Source organism: Panthera pardus, unplaced genomic scaffold (genome assembly GCF_024362965.1).
Source record: "Panthera pardus isolate Hobbes unplaced genomic scaffold, ASM2436296v1 HiC_scaffold_26, whole genome shotgun sequence".
In the NCBI taxonomy this organism is placed as follows: Eukaryota; Metazoa; Chordata; class Mammalia; order Carnivora; family Felidae; genus Panthera; species Panthera pardus.
This window is the reverse complement of record NW_026526832.1, coordinates 40,270,202-40,293,207: the sequence shown is the minus strand read 5'-3', so window position 1 is coordinate 40,293,207 and position 23,006 is coordinate 40,270,202. Positions and strand designations below refer to the sequence as shown.

The 23,006-nt window shown below is 59.1% G+C and overlaps 1 protein-coding gene across 1 annotated transcript in view; it reads left to right on the top strand.

Annotated features, from left to right (window-relative positions):
- Positions 1-23,006, top strand: part of TPO (thyroid peroxidase) — a 41,913-nt gene that overhangs the window by 5,557 nt on the left and 13,350 nt on the right. The window contains exons 3-12 of the mRNA XM_019435840.2: positions 3,888-4,057; positions 6,087-6,219; positions 12,709-12,838; positions 14,465-14,671; positions 15,737-16,255; positions 18,856-19,114; positions 19,706-19,876; positions 21,086-21,323; positions 21,716-21,924; positions 22,562-22,732. Of these exons, the coding sequence (XP_019291385.2) occupies positions 3,888-4,057; positions 6,087-6,219; positions 12,709-12,838; positions 14,465-14,671; positions 15,737-16,255; positions 18,856-19,114; positions 19,706-19,876; positions 21,086-21,323; positions 21,716-21,924; positions 22,562-22,732 (2,207 nt within the window). The remainder of the gene's footprint in view (positions 1-3,887; positions 4,058-6,086; positions 6,220-12,708; positions 12,839-14,464; positions 14,672-15,736; positions 16,256-18,855; positions 19,115-19,705; positions 19,877-21,085; positions 21,324-21,715; positions 21,925-22,561; positions 22,733-23,006) is intronic.

Below are 23,006 nucleotides of genomic sequence, written 5' to 3'. Positions count from 1 at the left end.
ATGGCCAGGCCCGCACGCAGGGTAGCCAGCTGGAGCCGGGGCCTCGCAGGGAACAGAGAATCCCCCCGGGGGGAGGGGGTCAGCAGGCAGACCCTGGTCACGGGAGTGGGCAGCACAGGCTGGCCTGGGTGCCTTGGGGGCCGGAGAAGCACAGCGGAGGCCCCCTGTGCTGGAGGCCGCACAGCCGGGCAGGGGTGACGTGCGTCCCCGAGGAGATCTCTGAGGACCCCCCGTCCGTGGGAAGCACACGAGGGCCTGCCGCCAGCCAGGGCAGGTCTGTGCGGGGCACGGGAGCCTGGCTGCACGAGGCTGGGGCCCAGGGGGCAGGGGCTGGCGTCCGGTCCTCGCTCCAAGCCGGGCCAGCCAGGTCTGGACGTGAGGACGTGTCTTGTCAACCTCACCAGAAGGGCTCCAAGGGCTTTGTCTCAGCTCTGTTGGTGAGCACTGGGCTCCCGTCACACGCGTGTGCGTGTGTGCATATGTGTGTGTACTGTGCTGGGCTCTGGGCTCCCATCGCACACGTGTGTGTGTGCATATGTGTATGTACTGTGCTGGGCTCTGTTGGTGAGCGCTGGGCTCCTGTCACACACGTGTGTGTGTGTGCATATGTGTGGCATGCGTCCGTACTCCCTCAGTGAAAGCCCACTTCTGGGAATCTGCGCGTGCTCCCCCAGGCCAGCCCGGAAAGTAACCACACCTTTGTCAGGGGTGAGGGCGTGTGTGTGCTGTGTGGACACAGTCTGGTCCTGGGATTCCACACGAGAAAATGTACATGGGGATCGGGGCTGGAACAGCGCAGCCAGGGGGTCAGCCGCAAGCACAGAGCAGCGTGTTAAAGTGCACTGTCCCCGTGAGCGGGCAGGTGCCCCGAGCGGGGACGGACCCAGGCTGGTGGGGGGCTGGATGCTGTTGGGTCCCAGGCTGGGGGCGCTGTTGGGTCCCAGCAGATGGGGTGGTCTCAACGGAGGCGCCTCAATCGTTCGGGGAACCCCTCCCATGGGATGGGAGGCGGTGTGACCGGTGCAAACTCCCGTGGGGTGCAGCTGCCTGCGTGGGCCCCTCCCGCGAGCAGACGGTGGGCACAGCCCTTTCCTCAGGTGGCCTCTCCAGGCCCGCCCACGCTGGAGGCCGCCTCCCCACCGCGGGCCGTGCCGGCGGTGTCTGTGACCTTGGAAGCCCGTGCTCCGGGCTGTGGCCTGGCCGGGCTGCCGGGGGTTTGCCCCTGGAAGGTTCTGCTCACCTGTTTGCTCAGAAAGGCAGTTAAGAGGCCCCTCTGCCTTTGTTCCGGACAGTTCTCCAAGGTCGTCCGCAGAGCGGCTAAGCCCTGGGAGAAACACCGCCTCCCCACACAAGCAGGAAAGCTTCGATCCCGTGGACGTAACAGGCAGGGCTCCTGGGGGGGCAGGGAGCCCATGTGGAGTAGGGTTCCCGGCCGAGGCTGCGAGGCCACCGCACCTCAAGGGCCGCCGTCCTCCCCGGGCATCTGGGAGCAGTGGAGTGCTCGTCTCCGAGGCCCATGCAGACACTGCCCCAAACCCCAGGGCTCAGTACGGCACTCGTGAGTCGGCAGACGGTCCTGTGCTTACAAGCCTGGCACGGCCCTCACTGCACCAGAGCCCAGGAGCCTGCGGGACGAAGTCCTTCCGCTCCAGGAAACCTCTGTCCTCACCGTCCCGGCTCGTTCACAGCTCACGTCCCCTGGTGGGCCTTCCTCTCTCTTTGGGCGGTGACGTTGGGTCCCCGAGCACTTCTCCTCGGTCGTCCTCACTCTGACTTCGTCCTCCCCTCGCAAGGACCTGGGGGGCACATGGCCCATGGGACAATCCAGGGAAACAACGTCATCTTACCATCGGCTGACCAGCAAGGCAGATTCTACCTGCAACCCAATCCCCTTTGCTATGCGGCCAGGTGTGTTCACAGGCTCTGAGGACTGGGGTGTGGACATCTTTGGAGGGCCCTTCTCCTGTCCACACAGAGTCTCAGGGGGGCCCAGAAAGCCTGGCACTGATACCATTGTGGCTGGGGGCTCGTGGCTGGGGCCAGGGTCCCTTCTCTGGGGCCAGAGTCCCATGTTTGCAGCTTGGTCCGGTGTCCACAACTAGGGTCCTGTCTGGGTCCAGGGTCCCCTGTCTGGGGCTGGGGGTCTTGTGTCTGGGGCTGGGGTTCCCGTGTCTGAGGCCAGAGTCCCCTGTCTGGGGCTGGGAGTCTTGTGTCTGGGGGCCAGGGTCCCCTGTCTGAGGCCAGGTTCCTGTGTCTGGGTCCAGGGTCCCCTGTCTGGGGCTGGGAGTCTTGTGTCTGGGGCCAGGATCCCCTGTCTGGGGCTGGGAGTCTTGTGCCTGGGGTTAGAGTCCCCTGTCTGGGGCTGGGGGTCCTGTGTCTGGGGCTGGGGTTCCCGTGTCTGGGGCCAGGGTCCCCTGTCTGGGGCTGGGAGTCTTGTGTCTGGGGCCAGGGTCCCCTGTCTGAGGCCAGGTTCCCCTGTCTGGGGCTGGGGCCAGGGTCCCCTGTCTGGAGCTGGGGGTCTTGTGTCTGGGGTCAGGGTCCCCTATCTGGGGCTGGGGCCAGGGTCCCCTGTCTGGGGCTGGGGGTCTTGTGTCTGGGGCTGGGGTTCCCGTGTCTGGAGCCAGAGTCCCCTGTCTGGGGCTGGGAGTCTTGTGTCTGGGGCCAGGGTCCCCTGTCTAGAGCCGGAGTCCCCTGTCTGGGGCTGGGGTTCCCATGTCTGGAGCCAGGGTCCCCTGTCTGTGGCTGGGAGTCTTGTATCTGGGGCCAGGGTCCCCTGTCTGGGGCTGGGATTCCATGTCTGGGGCCAGGGTCCCGTCTGGGGGTCTGTGCAGCTATGCAGGCCAGTGTCTCAGCTTCTATGAAAAGCTGGATCCCCTCAAGTGCATGATGCCATCATGTGGTTAAAAAACACACTGGCAGGTCTAAGCACAGCTTTTTTATATTAAAGTTACATGTCAGATACCTTTATGTGTGCGTTCGGGTATCTCTAACATACACGTTGCAGACGTGTGTGACTTTTGTGTCCCAATACCGGGTCCTTCTCTTGCTGGCTGTCGGCCTGAGGCCAGCTGCTCTGGTCTCATGGGCATAATTGCAGAATTTATCCCCTGCGTCTTTGTGAGGAATTACTGAGAAGAAAGTAGTACTTAGCACAGCGCCTGCCCCACTGTTTTCACCCAGGAAGCCCTGCCCATTTGTGCTTATTATTAACAAATGGAACACAGAGGTGGCCCACTGGATGGCAGCAAGGGGGACGACTGAGCGAGAATTTGGCTGTTTTTCGCCAAGGCCTCAGCGTCGGGCCTTCCTGCCAGCTCCTGCTTCCACCTGGGGCCTCATGATGCCACCCTGCAGGAGCCACCAGGCGAGGGCAGCTTCGGCACAGAGGCCAGCCCGGCCCCCCTGCTCCTGGGGCCCTGGCCCCCAGATGCCGTGGGCAGAGGGGCCGCACTGACCCCCTGTGGCCGGGGCTCCCGGGATGTGAGAGGCCAGGAAGGCCGGCTGCCGGCGACACCGATGGCACTTCGCGTTAGGGTGATTTCGGTTCGAGAACAAAGGGCGTGTGGCCGTGTCGTGCCCTGTGGCGGCTGATTCTTGGCCCCGGGACCTCGCAGGGTTGCAGGCACGCAGCGCGGCTCGCTCACCGGCTGGAACACGGCAAAGGCATCTCAGGATCTGGGGGAGAAGGTGTATCTCACACAGTGTCGCACAGGCCCTGTCCCCTGGCTGAGCCCTGAGTCCGGCGAGCGGCGTGTGTATCAGCCTGACCTGCAGCCCGCACAGTGCTGGCCGCGTGGTGCTCCACGGCGTCCGCTGAAGCCATCAGCGACGGCTGGTGAACACAGCCACGCAAGAGTAACCAACCCCGAGTCTCCTCTTGTGCGCAGAGACCTCAGCGAACGGGACAGCCCTTCTCCGTCACAGCTGCTGTCTTTTTCCAAGCTCCCCGAGCCAACCAGCCGCGCCGTCTCCCGAGCGGCTGAGATCATGGAAGCTTCCGTGCAGGCCGTGAAGACAAGAGTCTACGGGAAGCTCGGGCGATCTCAGCCTCCCACCGGTGAGCTCCCCGAGGTGCCCCCCACCAGGAGCCACGGCCCCTGAGGAGCAGACCCCAGGCTGGGCGGGGACTTCGAGGGTGCTTCTCACTCCGCTGCACACACATGGGGTCCCCGCTCGCTCCCAGGACTGACACTTGGCTCTTAAATAAACAGGCTCAGGCAGACATCACATTGTGTCTGCGCTGGCCTGGGAGGTCGCTGTTGCTCTGCCGTCCGAACTGAACCTGCCAAGGAGCTCAGCCTCCTGGGCGTCCCGCGTCATGGTGGAAGGAGTGTGGGGAGGTCCACAGACCTGGTCAGAACTCGGGGAGCTCCCAGGAGCTCAGGGGCCAGCAAGGACGGTGAGTCATTGCCTGTTACTGGTTCAGAGCCTTGGAGAACCAGGGTGCTCGACCCTGAACTGGGCACCACACTGGCTGCCGGCTTGCCCGGCTGTTGGCAGAACAAAATAGACTTGGGCTCAAGCCGCATCGGGTGAAAGCACCCCGCGGGTGCAGGGCCCTGCGCTGATGGCCGTCGTGACCACGGGCACATTTGTGAGCCCTGGGGTGGGCAACTAGAAGGCAGGATTTTTAAGAAACAAACTTACCCAGACTTTTCCAGTGTGGTGCGGTGAGCTACTGGGTCCCTTAATCCGAACTGGCCGTAGACACTTAACCCGAAGTGGTTAGTTAGTCTCTACAACAAGACAGGCTTGGCTGAGTCGGGACTCACCAGAATTCTCAGACAGTACACTTACCAGGTTCGACTGACTTCATGGCAGCCAAAGATTCTTCTGACGTGGTTTTGTGTCAAATCGTGGGACTGAGTGAGGGCTCTGAGGGCTGTAGGCCCCATCCCGTCCCCAGAGCCTTGCTCAGCCGCGGGGTGCAGGGGTATCAGGAGACGGGGCAGAGGGGTTTGGCCCAGGCCAACATACAGAACTGAAGAACCCATTAATTTAGGGAGTTTCCTATGGCTGCCATTGTCAACAGCGTGGACAGGTGTAGACGGTGTAGAACGTGGGAAAAGTAACTGAGGCCACGTGGCCCCTGGGACCTCGTCAGCACGCAGCGTCCACAGCTGCGTGCAGGCGCCCTGCTTCCCGCTCTTTGCGCACGCTGGTTCCGTCCGTCAGCGCAGCCACGATCGTGGTTCCGTGCGGCGGGCTTGGTCACGCTCCCCATGCCAGAGCGCTCCCTGTTCTGAAGGCTCTGTGCTCACGTCGTAAGCCGCACACGTTCCCGTCGGCTGGGCAGAAAGCGTGGTCGGAGGGTCACTGAGCCGCAGGGACTGCTCGGGGCACGTTGACGGTCAGGAAGCCGGTGTCATTTCTCCCCAGTTTACATTACAAGGGTGCATTCCTCCTTGTGTTTCTCTGCTGATTACCTCAGCTTCACGGGTGTGTGGTTAGTCAGCCTATTAAGGCGTTATCTTGAAGATTTGTATAAACCATCTTGGAGAAGTGGCCAGTGATCCCTTCTGCGAGCAGACAACAAAGCAGTCCTTGCTTTGATTTGTTCAATAAGCAGCAACAGAATTGGGGAGAAAGTGAGTAAATAAGGGACAGGTTTCTGGGCCCCTAATCTAGAAAGATTCGGGAGAAGGGATCCAGAAATCAGTGCTCAGAGAAAAGAAGGTTCTGTGGATGGACACAGGGACGCTGCGGGCACACCTGACCAGGGCAGGCTTGGAGGAGGGACAAGGACTGCGCTTGGCCGTCTTCCATCACCGCGAGGGTGTGACCGGCACGTCGGGGAGGTGACCCCACTAGGTGGCTTGTGTCTGGGGGCTTGGAGCTCTGACTGGCTTTCCTGAACGATCACAAAGCAAAAATAGGTTTTAATAGGCCACCTGCTGGCGGTGAGAGGCTCAAGGGGATTGTTGAGAGAGCGACTGGATTCACGGAGAAGGAAGCCCTCGCCCCAGCGCACAGCGTGGCTTCTGTGTGAGCCCGAACACAGGGGTCACAGACACCCTGAGAGTGTGGGACAGTGCCCGCCGCATCGGTAGGCTTGCCGTGACAAACGCGTTGCTGCTTCTCCTCAGATGTCCTACCGGAAGACGTGCTGAGCACCATCGCGAACCTGTCCGGATGCCTGCCTCACATGCTGCCCCCCACGTGTCCAGACACCTGCCTGGCAAACAAGTACAGGCTCATCACGGGCGCCTGCACCAACAGGTATTTCCTTCCGGTCTTCTCGGCTGGATTCCGACACGATGAGCGGCCCTCCTGAGGGAGGTGGCAGACCACCCGGGGTCGTCTCCGCCTCTGAGCGCCGGATCTCTCTACCCTCCACCACCTCACCTGCCCACCCGTCCACGGGTGTCCCCCGGACGCCACCCCCGTCCCATCTACCAGTGGCCCCTGAACCCGGCCCCCGTCCTGTCCACGGGTGTCCCCTGGACGCCCCCCACCCTGTCCACCGGTGTCCCCTGGACACCTGCCTGCAGGACCGGTGAGGGGACGCCCAGCCCCTGGACAGCAGGGCCCACAGGAGGGCGGGGGAGAGAGTGGCACACAAGCACGGGGGACAGTGGCGTGGAGGGGAGAGAGCAGGGGAGAGTGTGACGGGGCTGGGGAGGCCCAGGAGCCACGGGTTCAGCTGAGACCAGACCCCGGAAGCACGAGGGCCGAGGGCGGTTCCGTCAGGCCCAGACGCAGGGCTGGGTCACGGGAGAGCAGCCCGCTAGGCACCGGAGGGCAGCACCGCTGCCGCCTGGCCCCGGGGCGGGGGCTGGGAGAAAACGGCCGTCAGCCATGCGTCCGTTCATTCGTTCGTTGGCTGGTTCGTTCGTTCATTCCTTGTTTATTCAGAACACTTTGAGCGCCCAAAGAGCCGGGAGCTGTGACACATGCTGGGGGATGTGACAGCCTGGTCCTCGCAGCTGACAAATGAGGCCACGGGCCCCAGTGGGTCCGGCGTAAACAGGAACAGCTCCCATTTTTAATACATGAAGGAAAGGAAACGGGGACACCCACGTGGCTGGTCAGGCGGGGGCCGTGCACACGGGGCTGCTGTCGGAGGCAGAGGGTGATGCCCGTGACCCAAGCCATCAAGGACGACCAGATGCTCGGTGTCCCTCCCCGACTCTGCACGCCACTGAGGGCGTCCCTGGGCCCTCCCCCCGGTCCCCCCCCAGGAGGGCCTGGGCCTCTCGCCTCTGTCTCTGAGGCTCCTTCTGTGGAGGCAGGGCCCCCCTGGGGAGCCCTTGCCAGCTCCATCCGGGGGGTCTTGTCTGGCACCTCTCCTGGCGCACCTCTTTCCTCCGTGACACCCCGGCTCCTGCTGGTGCTGGCTTTGCCTGGGGTGCAGGCTGCGGAGGGCGGGAGCCTCCGTGACGCCCAGGCCGGTGAGTCCTCAGTGCACACGGGAGACACCGCTCATGGCTGCTCCGGGGTGCGTGTCTGTGCCGCAGAGACCAACACGCGTGTGCTCACACGGGCCCCGGGTCCCATCAGCTCCACAAGGCTTGTGCGGCCCCCCCGGGCGTGATGCACACTGGGGTGTTCACACCCGGGGAGTAAAGGCTTAGCAGCTATTTCTTTCTGATCCGTATTTTCTTAACTGGGAAAGCGTATTTTCCTTTTGGGTAGTTCTGGTTATTTCGCTGAGTTTCTACATCTTTTATCTCAAGTTTCGAAAGCAGCTTTGTTGTCAGCAGGAAGCCGGGACTGCTGTTCCTTCGAGGTTCGCCGGTGGTCAGACTTCCCTAGGAGGTGGCAGAGTTAAATCGCGGACGTGTTGGCCGTTACCAATGTCATGCTTCCCATTAGTCCTAAATTTCACCAGTGCTTCTTTCTGAGCTCTTGGGGTTGGCTTCCTGCTACGGTCTTTCCTCCACACTCAAACTCGGACACGCAGTGGGCGTTTTTGCTTCCCTTTTTCTTCCTTAACCAAGTCCCTTCTTATCCTATAGCTGCTGCCAGGCAGTGAACAGCGGTGCTCTGGGCCTACTGACGGCGGTGCGGTGGCCAGAGTGACCTGGGATTTAACCGTACAAATTCTAAGTCTCCACACAGTGGGTTTAAAAACTCTCCACTTGTACTGGTTTTCTTGCAGTGTAGACCTCACGTGTGTGGGGCGTGGCTTCTAACCTTCCTTTTCCCTCTGCTGAGAATATCCCAACTGCTGGGCTGCGTCACGCGAAATCAGCCAGCCCAAGTGGAGAAGGATGTCTACGGTCTCTCTTCTGTTGGTGTGACCTCATCGGTGCCACAAGCGTGTTGCTCACGAGGAATCGAGTGCACACCCGTTCACGTGGCCCTTCTCTGCTCTCAGCTGGTCCTCGGGCTCTGGCAGCCACCTGGGTTCCCCGTGTGTGGCGGTGTGGGCATGGGTGCTGCTTGTGTCTCCTACGGTAAATCCAAACGTGACACGTAGGACGTCAGAAATTCACACACCTGCTGTCCGGTTCTGGCTGCTGCGTGTAGCAGGACCACCTTGATGACTCTCGGAGGCAGTCCGGGCTCTATTTCTGTATCCATAAAATGGGAATGATACTGGCAGGGCTGATTTTGAGAGACGCGTTTCTAGAGGTCCCTGCATGCAGTCTACAAGCTCGAGGACAGTAGGTGTTGCCATGATTGTTACCATGAAATGACCGTTCCACATGTGACCAGTTGGCTCTGGCCGAGGGCACCAGCCACAGAGGGCCAGAAACATCCTTCAACGTGAATTTTCCCGAGAGCAGGGGGGAGGCCCCTACGATCAGGCAGCTGTGAAGAAGTATACTGCTTCTCAAGGTGACAGTGACACTCTTCACGGCTCAGGCTTGGTTAACGTCAAGTTAAAGATGACAGCCAGTAAACCTGGCCCTCAGCCTCTCTAACCATCCGGCAGAGGCGTGGAGATTGCAGACGACGTTTCCATCCACACGGTGACAGAGACACAGCCCGTTACTGGATTCGTCTGCTTAATTCCCAGGCCTGCCTGATGTGCGTCCTACACACGGACGTACAGAGAGGTTGGGATCAGGTTTGCAGGTCGTCATCCTACCAAAGGCTGGCATGCCAGTCTCCTTTACGTGGTAATTCTGCACCAAGCTTCATCCGTGGAGACTTTCTCTCCTCAAAACCCGTGAATTCATAGAGGAAACCATAAACTCTGAAGGCGAAACTTGACACATACATTGAAATTATAGGAAGAACCCCCAAACGTACCTAGGTTTAGTATATATTCTGGTGTATATATAATTCTCTGTATTAATTTGCCAAAAAAAGTTGTCAAAAACCAAATTAAGTGTCGGATCTGGCTTGCCAACATATGTGGCTATACGAACACCAGGCATCTGAAGACTCACGTCCCCAGGGCCCTTTTCTTCTGGCCATTTGCTTTGGGGTCATTTTCACACTCGCTTTTTCTTCTCCTTTGTGTTTGGGCCGAAGGCACGAAATTGCCCAGTGGAAGTGAAACCTTGAGGATCTCAGTGCAACTGAGGGAGCTGTTTGTGTCACCTTCACACCATCCTCTCCCTCAAACGCCTGCATTTATCTGCTTGAAACCAGCTGTTAGATGGGTCAGCGCCCGCGCTGTCCTCAGATCCTTTACTGATACTGACGCTTGAATCCAAACAAACCCGAAACGGAACAGCACCCCTGACAGGCACAGGCCACCCCCCGAGGCCCCATGGACGCTTGTTAGTCTTTAAGGAAAAGTAGACGGTGCTGGTGTTGGTTTCTTGATGAAATATCGAGGAACACAACGTGGGCACAGATGTCTCCACTATAAGTAAGGTCTCCAGAGTTTGGGGAACACATTGAGCGCGTACCAATTACGGAAAAGCCTGTTCCTCCGGGAGGGTTCAGTCGTGCCCCCTCCACTGCCCTTCTCTCACGCTCACGGGTCTTTGCTGCCGCCCATCAGGGAGCTCCAGCAGGGGCCCCTGCACCGCAGGCCGAGATGGTCATGCTTCCAGGCCGGCCGGCAGGGCACCAGGCCACATGGGGTGTGCAGGTCAAATGCACACCCTTGCTGAGTGTCCACAAAGGCACGTGAGTGCCCCCTGGGTGGTCGTAATAGCCCACAAGCTACTGAAATAGAAAAGTCACTCGGCACAAACATCGCAGCCTAAGCAGTTAACGTCTCATTCACATCTTCTTTCTGCCCATTGCTTCGCTGGATTATTTGTTTTTCGGGTGGGAGTTTGGTGAGTTCTTTATAGATTGTGGATACTAGCCCTTTGTCCAATATGCCATTTGCAAATATCTTTTCCCATTCCGTTGGTTGCCTTTTAGTTTTGTTGATTGTTTCCTTTGCAGTGCAGAAGCTTTTTATCTTCATGAGGTCCCAATAGTTCATTTTTGCTTTTAATTCCCGTGCCTTTGAAGATGTGTCAAATAAGAAATTGCTGCGGCTGAGGTCAGAGAGGTTTTTTCCTGCTTTCTGCTCTAGGGTTTTGATGGTTTCCTGTCTCACATTCAGGTCCTTTATCCATTTTGAGTTTATTTTTGTGAATGGTGTAAGAAAGTAGTCTAGTTTCATTCAGCATGTTGCTGTCCAGTTCTCCCAGCACCATTTGTTAAAGAGACTGTCTTTTTTCCATTGGATATTCTTTCCTGCTTTGTCGAAGATTAGTTGGCCATACTTTTGTGGGTCCAATTCTGGAGTCTCTATTCTATTCCATTGGTCTATGTGTCTGTTTTTGTGCCAATACCACGCTGTCTTGATGATTACAGCTTTGTAGTAGAGGCCAAAGTCTGGGATTGTGATGCTTCCCACTTTGGTTTTCTTCTTCAATATTACTTTGGCTATTGTGCCATTTGTCCACAAAGGCACGTGAGTGCCCCCTGGGTGGTCTTGATAGCCACAAATGGCTTTGTGGCTTTTGTGGTTCCATACAGTTTTTAGGATTTGACCAACAGGCACACGAAAAGATACTCAACGTCATTCCTCATCAGGGAAATACAAATCAAAGCCACACTGAGATACCACCTCACACCGGTCAGAGTGGCTAAAATGAACAAGTCAGGAGATTGTAGATTCTAGCGAGGATGTGGAGAAACGGGAACCCTCGTGCACTGTTGGTGGGAATGCAAACTGGTGCAGCCGCTCTGGAAAACAGTGTGGTTTCCTCAAAAAATTAAAAATAGAAATACCCTATGACCCAGCAATAGCACTGCTAGGAATTTACCCAAGGGACACAGGAGTGCTGATGCAGAGGGGCACTTATACCCCAATGTTTATAGTGGCACTCTCAACCATAGCCAAAGTATGGAAAGAGCCTAAATGTCCATCAACTGACGAATGGATAAAGAAGATGTGGTTTATGTATAGAATGGAATACTACTTGGCAATGAGAAAGAATGAAATCTGGCCATTTGTAGTAATGTGGATGGAACTGGAGGGTCTTATGCTAAGTGAAATAAATCAGGCAGAGAAGGACAGATATCATATGTTTTCACTCATATGCAGATCCTGAGAAACTTAACAGGGGGGAGGGGAAGGGGGGAAAAAGTTACAGAGAGAGAAGGAGGCAAACCATAAGAGACTCTTAAATACTGAGAATAAACCAAGGGTTGATGGGGGCTGGGAGAGAGGGGAAAGTGGGTGATGGGCATTGAGGAGGGCACCTGTTGGGATGAGCACTGGGTGTTGTATGGAAACCAATTTGACAATAAATTATAAAAAAAAAAAAAAATCTCATTTGTAACTGATTGAAAGAGCACCCCTCCAAGCCATTCTTCATGGGATTCCAGTAAAGAGAAACCAACTGTAACAAATCTGACACCTTATTGGAGCGCATACCAATCTCCCCACGCTGACTTATGGCAGCTAATTAAACACATTGCTGTCCCGTGTCGCTCTGCAAATTGAACCACTCCAGTGTGCTGGAGATCAACGAAGGACTGATAATCAAATTATCCCCACCCACTGTCCCTGCAGACACACAAAAGTGCCCATCCCGCCTCCTGCTAGGTGCTCCCGAGGGTTCCCGGGTAAGGCAGCCGCGATGCGATGGATGCAATAAAACCCTTTTCCCTAAGTCAGGAGCCATATGGCACCATCAGGAGAAGCTGTGTTCAGTCTGTCCTTCGAATGTGCTGACTCCACTGCCCAGATCAGAAACCACTCGCAGGAGCTCCCGGTTCTCTTCCCTCTTAGAGCATCGGAATCAGTCACATTTATGTCAGAATGATCCACATACATGATGTCCTTAATAATGATAATTGTGTCAGAACACAACTAATTTTTAAATACGTCTATTTCTCAACACTCCACAAACTAAAAAAACCACTCGGCGTGTCACGAGTCTCTTAGACTTTGCTACTTAGGTGCTCCAAGTGCCTACACATCGGATGCACGAAAGGATCGTTGAAGTCTAGTCCCAATGTTTGCCCACTCAGGTCCTTCTGCCGTGTGACCTCCTGAGCCAGACGCTTGCCTACTGCCTTCAAATGGCCACCTTGCTCATTTCTCTTGCAGAGAGCACCACAGGGCCACCCCAGATGCCAAGTGACCCCACGTGGATCTGGTTGGTAAATGCCAAGGGAGCATGAACAATTTTATACCCAAATTAGCCGTTAAAAAACAAAGAACAGATTTTTCTGTAACAGAAAATTCCCATTTCCTTTTGCTCTTTGAGCCAGTGTTTCCATTCTAATTCATCTATCACTTTTCCCCAGATGTAGGCTATCTCATGATTCGAAGCCTCACATTTGTTTCCGCAGAGACCATCCCAGGTGGGGAGCCTCCAACACAGCCCTGGCCAGGTGGCTGCCCCCCGCCTACGAAGACGGCATCAGCGAGGCCAGGGGGTGGAACCCCCACATCCTGTACAACGGCTTTCCGCTGCCCCCCGTACGTAGCTCACCGCGCTGTGTCCCCACGATGCTCCCCGGCCACCCGCCACCTCGGAGGAAGCCAGCCTGCTCAGGGCAGTGGGCTCGGAGAGTCCCCGTCCACCCTCACGACCCCTGTGCTCCAGGGCACAGAGAGACCCCAGTCACCAGCCAGGGAGCACAACAAGGCAGATTTAAGTTAAAGTTCCTCTAACTCTCTGCTCGTCACCTCATTTCAGTATTTGAAAGAAATCCTCTATGCATGGGCAGGGGAGGAGGTGTATTCAAAGATTCTTAAAGTTACGTAATTCACTCATTCATGCAAAACCATGGATGGTTGCCGCTTTAGTCCCAGAGGCAAATTATTTGCTAAGCAAACTCATATCCAATCCACTGATCAATGTGGTTAAAAAAATGGATATTTGACCCTCCATTTGACTACTTGCTTCCATGAACAAACCAATCTGCTTGGTCCTGTCCTGTATGTGACAGTGGAATTCTCCAGAAACATAAAAGGGACGCCCTGTTTAGTGTGAGAAGTCAGGATCTGACCATGCCAGCTTGGGGACCGCCACCCCGTCCCCAGGCTCCCCTACGGAAACCAACAGCTTCCCTGGGAGGTCTTCCGTTGGCCGACAGGCAGGAGGACAGGAGCCGCCTGGTGTCAGAGCCGCACCGTGGGCTCCCTGTGGTTGGCACAGGCCCCTCTGGGTGTGCTAACCCGTACTTTTCTCTAGGTCACTTGCAGCCTCCATTCAGCTGCCTGGGTAATGAGGTAATAACACCTTTCCTGTCCTGCACTAGCTGCCAGACCTGTCGGAGCCCTGAGGCTTTCTGAACTCTCAGTGTTAAGGGCAACCCCGCCAGAATTATACAGCTACTCAGGTCAGAGCTCAGGTACCTTTAATGGGATGTATTAGTTTCCTGCTGCTGCTGTAACAAGTTAGCACAATTTTAGTGGCTTAAACTACGAAAAGTTACAGAAGTCTGACATGGGTCTCACTGGCCTCCAATCCAGGTGTGGGCTGGGCTTCATTCCTCCTGGAGGCTGGGGATCCGCTTCTTGGCCCCCTGGCTGCCAGGGACACTGCCTCCTTGGCTCTTGCCCCCCAAAAGCTGCATCCCCTCTGCTTACAGTCAGGAGAAGCTCTCCGATTTTAAGAACCATGTGATTGCATCGGATCCACTTGGAAACCCAGGGTAGCCCCCTGTCTTGAGGTCCTTAGAGTAATCACATCCACAAAGGTGTCAAGGCCTGGGGAACAGCCCTCCGCGGCCCTGTCCTCTGAGTCATGACCTCTGTCACACCAATGGCTAGATGTGTAATAAATTACCTAATTTAATCCCCACAATGATCCTGAAATATCAACATTTCATACTCACATACAGATAATGAAACTAAGACCCAGGGCAGTTAACTAAGGCCCCCCAATCACCACAAACCAATGCATTATGCTGAGGGCAGCCTGGATGTGTCCACCCACCCTAATGCCACAGACTCGAACTTCTGAGCGCCAGCCATCCGTGAATGGGCGCAGCCTCCTGTCCTGTGAACGAGCACGGCCCTATGACCCTCAGGGTCCCCCAGTGTCCTCTTTCTCTGCCGATGGCCTTCCCACATGACAAGCTGGTCTCTTTCGCCCAGGTCCGGGAGGTGACAAGGCAAGTTATTCGAGTTTCCAACGAGGCCGTCACGGAAGATGACCAATATTCTGATCTCCTGATGGTGTGGGGCCAATATATTGATCACGACATCGCATTCACCCCTCAGAGCACCAGGAAAGTTGCATCTGAGGGAGAAGCTGATTGCCAGTTGACCTGCAAAAACCAAGACCCGTGTTTTCCCATACAGGTACAATTTTAAACTTCTTCACATTGGTTACAAAAGTAATAGATGTCGTTTAAAAAATCAAACAGAAGTGTAAAATGAAAGGTCAAAACCTATGGATGCGGCCAGAAATTGCCTGTGAGTGTATGTACATAACGTGTCCTTATGTGCGTACAGGAGCCTCACGCACAGCTCGTGTGTCGCACTACGTGCGTTGCTCCCAACTTGGTGTGGGTCTCCGAGCAGTAGTTATAGTTCTCCCCGTGTCATTAAGTGGACAGAAACGTGATTGTTTTAAGACTTCGACAGTCCTGCAGTGTGCGTCATAACTTACTAACGATTAGCTTCTTCATGAGCATTTAGGTGGTTTTAAGCTTTGTTGTTTTAAAATGCTGTCGCAAATAACAAAGCGGGCGCACACCTGGATGTAGAGCCTGGGGCATGCATGCACACCTAGCGGGCACGTCGGCAGGGCTAACGGTGCAGAGCTGGGGGAGCACAGAATGCCTCCACAGATACTGCAAATCTGGTCTCTGTAAATATTGTGCTAATTTCCTCTCTTACTAGCAAGGGAAGAGACAGTGCAGGTAAGGGTTTAATCACTTCTCTTTGGAAAACATCCTCAAAGGTCGGGGGTAGGAGGAGCACTTTCTACCCAAGAGCAGACTGTCTGGGCCACGTCCCCTAGGTACCACACACCTTCCTGGAGCAGCCACTCCGGGCCACGCTGTGCCCGAGCTTGGTGGGAGGTCCAGATAAGAGAACCAGAAGTTTGGACCCTTTGGGCGTCTGCAGAGGAGGCCCCAACAGGCCAGGCATCTAAACAAAACAGACCAAAAGGAAAGATTGTGGAGAAGGGGTGAAAGGGCACCATGGGGACTGCACCAATCACAGCTAAGGAAACTCCAGCCTCCTCCGAATGTCCTGACCCTTGGCAGGAAGGGGGAGCTGGAGGGGGACAAGTGGGCGGGGCAGGAGACAGGAGTGGGCGGGGCAGACAGCAGCACCGGTGCCCTAGGGTCCCGGCCCCCCGAAAGCTTTCAGGGTGTCTGCAGAGGCCCAGTGACCCGGTCTCCCCTTTCCCGGCAGCTACCCACCAACGGCTCGGGGACCTCAGGCCGGTCCTGTTTGCCATTTTACCGCTCCTCCGCGGCCTGTGGCACCGGTATCCAAGGCGCCTTCTTTGGCAACCTGACCTCGGCGAACCCGCGACAGCAGATGAACGGGCTGACCTCTTTCCTGGACGCGTCCACCGTGTACGGCAGCTCCCCGGCCTTGGAGAAGCAGCTGCGCAACTGGACCAGTGCGGAGGGGCTGCTCCGGGTCAACACGCGCCACTGGGACGCCGGCCGCGCCTACCTGCCCTTCGCGCGGCCGCCTGGGCCCACGGGCTGCGCGCCCGAGCCCGGGACCCGCGGGACGGCCCAGGCGCCTTGCTTCCTGGCCGGGGACGGCCGTGCCAGCGAGGTCCCCGCCCTGACGGCCCTGCACACACTGTGGCTGCGGGAGCACAACCGCCTGGCCGTGGCGCTCAAGGCCCTCAACGCGCACTGGAGCGCGAACACCGCCTACCAGGAGGCGCGCAAGGTGGTGGGCGCCTTGCACCAGGTGTGAGAGGTCACTGGGACGCCCTGTGCTAGCGTGAGCAACGGGAGCTGGGCGGGAGACGGGGAGCACGGGAGCCCCGTGGTTCAGGAGTAGAGCTCCGGAAGGAGCTGCGTGCTTGTGTAAGCGGGGGTGAACCCCGTGGTGCGGGGAGGGGTGGGGGGTAGAGGGCGGGAGCCCGTTGGTTCAGGAGTAGAGCTCCAGAAGGAGCTGCGTGCTTGTGTAAGCGGAGGGAGCCCCGTGGTGCGGGAAGGGGTGGGGGGTAGAGGGCGGGAGCCCCGTGGTGCAGGAGTAGAGCTCCGGAAGGAGCTGCGTGCTTGTGTAAGCGGGGGTGAACCCCGTGGTGCGGGGAGGGGTAGGGGGTAGAGGGCGGGAGCCCCGTGGTGCAGGAGTAGAGCTCCGGAAGGAGCTGCGTGCTTGTGTAAGCGGAGGGAGCCCCGTGGTGCGGGAAGGCGTGGGGGGTAGAGGGCGGGAGCCCCGTGGTGCAGGAGTAGAGCTCCGGAAGGAGCTGCGTGCTTGTGCAAGCTGGGGGAGCCCCATGGTGCGGGGAGGGGTAGGGGGTAGAGGGCGGGAGCCCGTTGGTGCAGGAGTAGAGCTCCGGAAGGAGCTGCGTGCTTGTGTAAGGGGGGGGGGGGGGGGTGGGAAGCCCCGTGGTGCGGGGGCGGGGGGTAGAGGGCGGGAGCCCCCTGGTGCAGGGGGCGGGGTAAGAGCGCGGGAGACCCGGTGCTGTGGGGGTGGTGCTGGAGGGTGGAGCCGGTCGTGGGAACCTGATGCCCACGCTTACGTGGACCCGCACGCGGTGGAGGGCAGCTCACCTCCAAGTCACATTCACGATTCACAGAGGGGAACACGCAGTCGGCGAAATAAAAGAAGTGATAACCACGTAGGGCCTGTGAAGGGGCGTTTAGGCAGATTTGGAGGACGGCAATGTAATGTGACCCGGAAACCCGCCCCCGTCTTATGGCAAAGTCAAACAGCCCGTCAGACACGCTCTCACCTTGAACAAAGTGGCCTCCGACGCAGGCGCAGTCTAGCAGTTCTCAGACAGGGTCCCGTCGGGGGCGTCCCGGCCCCCGCTCTGCCATGGCGCGTGTCCCCTTGTTTTCTGTGTCGTGTCGTGTCTGTGCCCCTTCCCCGAACGCACGCTCCGCGGGGACAGACGGTGTGTTTCCCAGCTGTCCCGTATGAGCAGGGGTCCAGGTCCAAGGGCAAGAACGAAGCAGAGCCCCGCCCATCACCCCGGAGCCCCTCCCTGCGGCTGCCCAGGACGTTACAACGTTTCTGAGGCTCACATTTCACTTTCAAATTTCCTTCTGTTTTCTTCAGTCAATAGCTTTTCTTCGGGGTTTTTGCAAATGCCTTGGAAACCTTAAAATAATGATAGGTTGCATTGAAAGAGTTGGTAAAACCCTTGCAGGGGCATGGGCTGCGTCCTGGGGGCCCCTCAGCCCCGGGACAGACAGCCCTGTGCAGGGTGGGGGGGGGGGCGTGTGCCCTGCCCCAGGTCGAGGAAGGGGCTCCCACGAGGGGAACCTACAGGTGTAGAACAAACAAACAAAAACCTTGTGGAGAAGTCACTTTGAGGCCTTACTGCAGGGCAGGGCGAGCTGAGACCTGGTCCATCAGGGGGCTGCACCTGTCTCTCCGCTGGGTCCCGTGATCATGAAGGGCACCTGGGGAGGGTCACAGGCCGCGTCAGTCCTGTCCCCTTAGACAGAGCGATGCATCTTCCAGGTTGGACCAAATTAGGACGAGGCCTCATTTACAAAACCCACACACGGGTTTGGCTCCTGTGGCGACCCCTGCCGGCCCCTTGCCTTCGTGCTTCTGTTACAACGAACTAACGACCTGACAGACACAATTCAGGGGGGGAAGGAGCGACAGGGTGTTTCTCTCGGCCTAAATTTTAACCGGCGAGAGCCCTTCAATCCCACGTAGCCCTCGGCTTGCGCGCCATTTCCTTCCCGCTTCCGCACAGGGAGTCGCAGCGCCCCGGACCCTCTCTGTAAGTAACGTGTCTGCCACGTGGACACCACACCGCACACCCAGCACAGAAAACCATGGCTGTTTCCTGTTCTCACGGAAACTCCACGAAAGAGGTTCTCCAGATAAGGAAGCCAGTCCAGAGAGGCCCCCGGCCCTCCCAGAGTAGCGCAACTAAGAAGGAGGAGGTGGGATTCGAACTCCCGGCTCTGAATCCTGAGCCTCTGGTCTCAGGTTCCGCAAAACGCCTGGACTTCTGACTTGCGCTCTGAGTTCAGGCGTCGCCGGAGTGCCCACGGGTGAAGCGTGGTGCAGTGCCACAGCCCTTGTGTCTGCGTGGTGTGCAGCCACGTTTTGTGTGGCCTTCCCTGCGGGGTGTCTGGGGGTGTCGCTGACACGCGCCCCGTCCCGTAAATGCCAGAGCTGTGAGGTCGCTACTCGCATCCGTTCAGCTGGTTACCTGTTCCCTTGCCTGGATGGCACGTCCCTCCTGGAACACCTCTGCCCCCGGGCATGTGCAGGAGGAAGTCCTCCCCTGTCTCTGGACGTGGCCCCGGTCTGGCCCCCGGGCCCTGCTGGAGGCGCCCCGCTCAGAAACTCCTGTTTTCCCTTCTCCGTAGATCATCACCATGCGAGACTACATCCCCAAAGTCCTGGGCCCCGAGGCCTTCCAGCAGCACGTGGGCCCCTATGAGGGCTATGACCCCACCGTGGACCCCACCGTGTCCAACGTGTTTTCCACGGCCGCCTTCCGCTTCGGCCACGCCACAGTGCACCCGCTGGTGCGGCGGCTGGACGCCAGCTTCCGGGAGCACCCCGCGCTCCCCCCGCTGCGGCTGCAGGACGCCTTCTTCAGCCCCTGGAGGGTCCTCAAGGAAGGTGCGCCCCCTCCCGCAGGCTCCCCGGCACAGGCGCCCACAAACCCGTGGTGACGGCAGGCTTTCCGCTCCTAGCACATTTGGCCGAATTCTGTGTGGTTATCGGCCTTTGCGGGGAAAGTCAACACCTCGAAGCTTTTTAAAGGCTCCACCGCTCATCAGAAAACCTCCTCCTGGATTCTGAAGCTCTTCAGAGTCCGCAGGGTGGCCACCTGAGGTGCAGCCCCCCTCCACCTAGTGTTTCAAAGCTCGTGTAGAAACCTCGTTAGCACACGTTCGTTACAAGCAACACCGTCCTCACTGGTGCACAACGTGAGAACGTCAGGACTGCCGGTTCCTTCTCTGGGTCCCCTTTGGGCCTGCAGCCTGCCCTCTACGCTCACCAGTCAGTCCTCCTGGGGGGCCCGGCCAGGTGCTGACCCACCCACACGGCAGAACCCAAGCAGTACTGGGAAGCCCTCGGAGTCACGTGAAGGGAATTCGAGAACCTGAAGGGCTCATCCGTTAAGAACAAGCAGAGCTGGCCGTCGGAGATGCCGTGGTTTTCCCAGGACTCATGAGACAATCTCGGCCTCTTCCGTGTATTTTACAGGCGGGTTGGACCCCCTCGTGAGGGGCCTTCTCTCGAGACCAGCCAAGCTGCAGGTACAGGACCAGCTGATGAACGAGGAGCTGACAGAGAGGCTGTTTGTGCTGGGGAGCTCGGGCATGCTGGACCTGGCGTCCATCAACCTGCAGCGGGGCCGGGACCACGGCCTGCCAGGTCTGCCTGCTGCCGGCTCCTCCCCGGGCTCCTCGTTGGGCTCCTCCCCGGGCTCCTCCCCCGACTCTCCTTGGGCTCCTCCCTGGGCTCCTCCTTGGGCTCACCTCCTCAGACTCATTTCCCCAGGCTCCTCCCCGGACTCTCCTTGGGCTCCTCCCCCGACTCTCCTTGGGCTCTTCCCTGGGTTCCTCCTTGGGCTCACCTCCCCAGACTCACTTCCCCGGGCTCCTCCCTGGCTCACCTCCCACCTGGGCCTGTCTTCTCAGAAGTACATGCGTTGCCAACCTTTTTCCAGTCTCTAAGAAATGGGCTTTCCAGGCACCCTCATTCATCCACTGGGAGCTCATTCAGCTTGCTCAGAGGACAGGCCCGCAGGGCGCCCGGGGCCTCCCAGTGGGGCAGGAGCAGGGGGTTTAAAAAGAGGAAGAGGGAGATGGTCTGGCCTCCCAGCAGCCCACACGAGGCACAGCTGCAAGGGAGTCAGAGGCGGCTGTCCTGCCCGCCCCCTCCCTGTCACCGTCCCAATCAACACACAGCCTTCTGCTGCCTCCAGCCTGTCTCACCCCAGCAGTCTGATTCCCTGGCCACTGTGTGGGTGGGAACCCTCTTCCCGGGAGGCTCCTAGCTCCCCACCCCCACCTGCCGTGCCCACTCAGGCCCCTTACCTGTCCCAACCCTCGCCGCCCCAGCCCTGAGACCCTCTGGGATGCCCTCCATGGCCTTTCCTCTGGGGTGCCCATAGTTGGGCTGTCTGGCCAGCCTTTGGTAGCCACGCAAGGCCCCTGCTGCCTGCCACCCAGTCTCTGTGTGTAGACACGCCTCCCCTGGTGCCTGGGGAGCCCCTCCGGGTCAGGGGCTACGCCTCACGTGTCCCCTCTCTGCGTGTGTTGGGGACTCACAGACCGGCCGTGGGAAACCAGGCCTGCCTGCTCAGAGCCCCCCACACGTGTCCCCTCTTACCTCCCCCTCAAAGGCCAGGGAGGTGAGTTATGATCACAGTAAAACGTGGCGTCTGGGGTCTGGCATTGTTGTGCCTCCCACTGGGTTTATGAACTAACCCTTCAGGAAGGCCCCGACGTCGGTGCCAGAACATTCCGGCACGTCAGGTGGTGGGGTGGGTTCTCTGTAGCCAGGCGTCCTGGACGGGACCGGCGAGCGGTGGCTGCGGTGAGGCAGGCGGGGCGGATGCTACAGCCCCTCCCCCTGCAGGCTACAACGCGTGGAGGCGGTTCTGCGGCCTGCCAGCACTGGAGACCCGCGCCCACCTGCGCACGGCCACTGCCAACGCCAGCATCGTGGGCCGGATGATGGACCTGTATGGTCACCCGGACAACATCGACGTCTGGCTGGGCGGCTTGGCGGAGACCTTCCTCCCCCGGGCGCGCACGGGGCCGCTGTTCGCCTGCCTCATCGGGAGACAGATGAAGGCCCTGAGGGACGGAGACCGGTGGGTGCACCCGACCGGGCCCTCGTGCGGGAGGCGGCCCCGGGTCACCCCAGACGGGGCTCATGCAGGCCAGCACCCTGTGAGCTGCCGCGGATGCGTCCCAACCGCCCGGCCTCACGTGTGAGCAGGTTTCGCGTGGAGAGCGCGTGTTTCTGGCGCCAGAAGCCCGCCGTGGGGTGTTCTCTGACACGTCTGCCCAGTGGGGCAGACGGACGCTAACCCGGGCCTGAGGCACAGGCCCGCGAGGGCGCCCTCTGAAGGCTCAGCCTCGGCCCGGGCCCCGCGAGGACCCCGAGGGTCCTGGTTCTGGGCCCGGCATGGCGGGCGTGAGGAGTCTGGAAGCACGCGGACCGCAACGGCAGCCCGGTCCCAGGCCCTCTCCTCTCGCGCAGGTTCTGGTGGGAGAGCAGCGGGGTGTTCACGGAGGCCCAGCGGCACCAGCTGGCCAGGCATTCCCTGTCCCGGGTCATCTGTGACAACACGGGTCTCCCCAGCGTGCCCCCTGACGCCTTCCTGGTCGGAAGATTCCCGAGGGACTTTGAGTCGTGCGAGAACATTCCAGGCCTGAACCTGGATGCGTGGAGGGAGGTCCTTCCTCAAGGTGACGTAAAGCCCTTCTTAACTTCTGTCGTGGCACATGCATTATTTGCAAGGATGGGGGAGGTGGGCGCCCCACACGTGAGCTGCACATGGGACCCTCGAGTCGGGGTGGGCAGGCGGACAGGTGAGCGCATGGGCCTCGGGGGCACAAGTGTCCGCTGGGCCTCAGTGGTGCCGTCTGCAGAGCTCTGCCCAGTGCCAAGAAGCTGCATGGGCCGCTGGGCTGTGGCAGAAATGTCTCTGGCTGGAAGGTGGGAGGTGAGGGGGGTCAGGGGGGTGAGGGGTGAGGGGGTGAGGAGGAGGCAGGAGGTGAGAGCCCTGAGAGGCGCCAGGGGACAGGAAGGCTGGGTAGGCCTCCCAGGGAGGGGTTGATGCAGGAGGAAGGTGTGGGCACAGCGTCCTGGACGCCATCGCTGTGTCTGGTGACCAGGGAGCAGCGTGTCGAGGGGCAGCAGAGCCTGGGGGGGGGACCTGGCCCGGAGCCGGCGTCCTGAGGCGGGTGGGCTTGGCTCTGAAGCCAGTGCTCCTGGCCGTGCGCGGCTGGACCAACCCGTGGGACGTGGGGTCCGAGTGGCGGGCGGAGGCGGGGCGGAGCCGGCAGTGAGCGCTGAGGGCACCCGCCTTCCGTCCCTGTGCAGGTGACGCGTGTGGCCTCCAGGGCGGAGTGGACAACGGGGACTGGGCGCTGTGCGGCGAGCCCGGGCAGCGCGTGCTGGTGTTTTCCTGCCACCACGGGTTTCGGCTGCACGGCCCGGAGCAGGTGGCCTGCTCCCCCCGGGGCGGGCGCTTCCAGCCCCCCGTGTGCAGAGGTCAGTGCTCCTCAGCCCCCGCCTCACCCCCAAATCTGTGCCCGTCAGACCGGGAGTAAGCACAAGTGTGGCTCCTGGAAAGGCGCCTCTGAGCATAACGACCCTCCCAGGTGGCGGGGAAATAAAGCGTCTCCTGGGTGGGGGTGCCCTCGTGGACCGCTTTCTAGATGCGTCGCGACCGTCACGTCGGCACGCGGGTATTAGGGACAAGTCAATGACTCACGGGAGAAGGTTCTAGAGCCACATTCTCGAGTGAAACTTGAAGGAGGGAGGT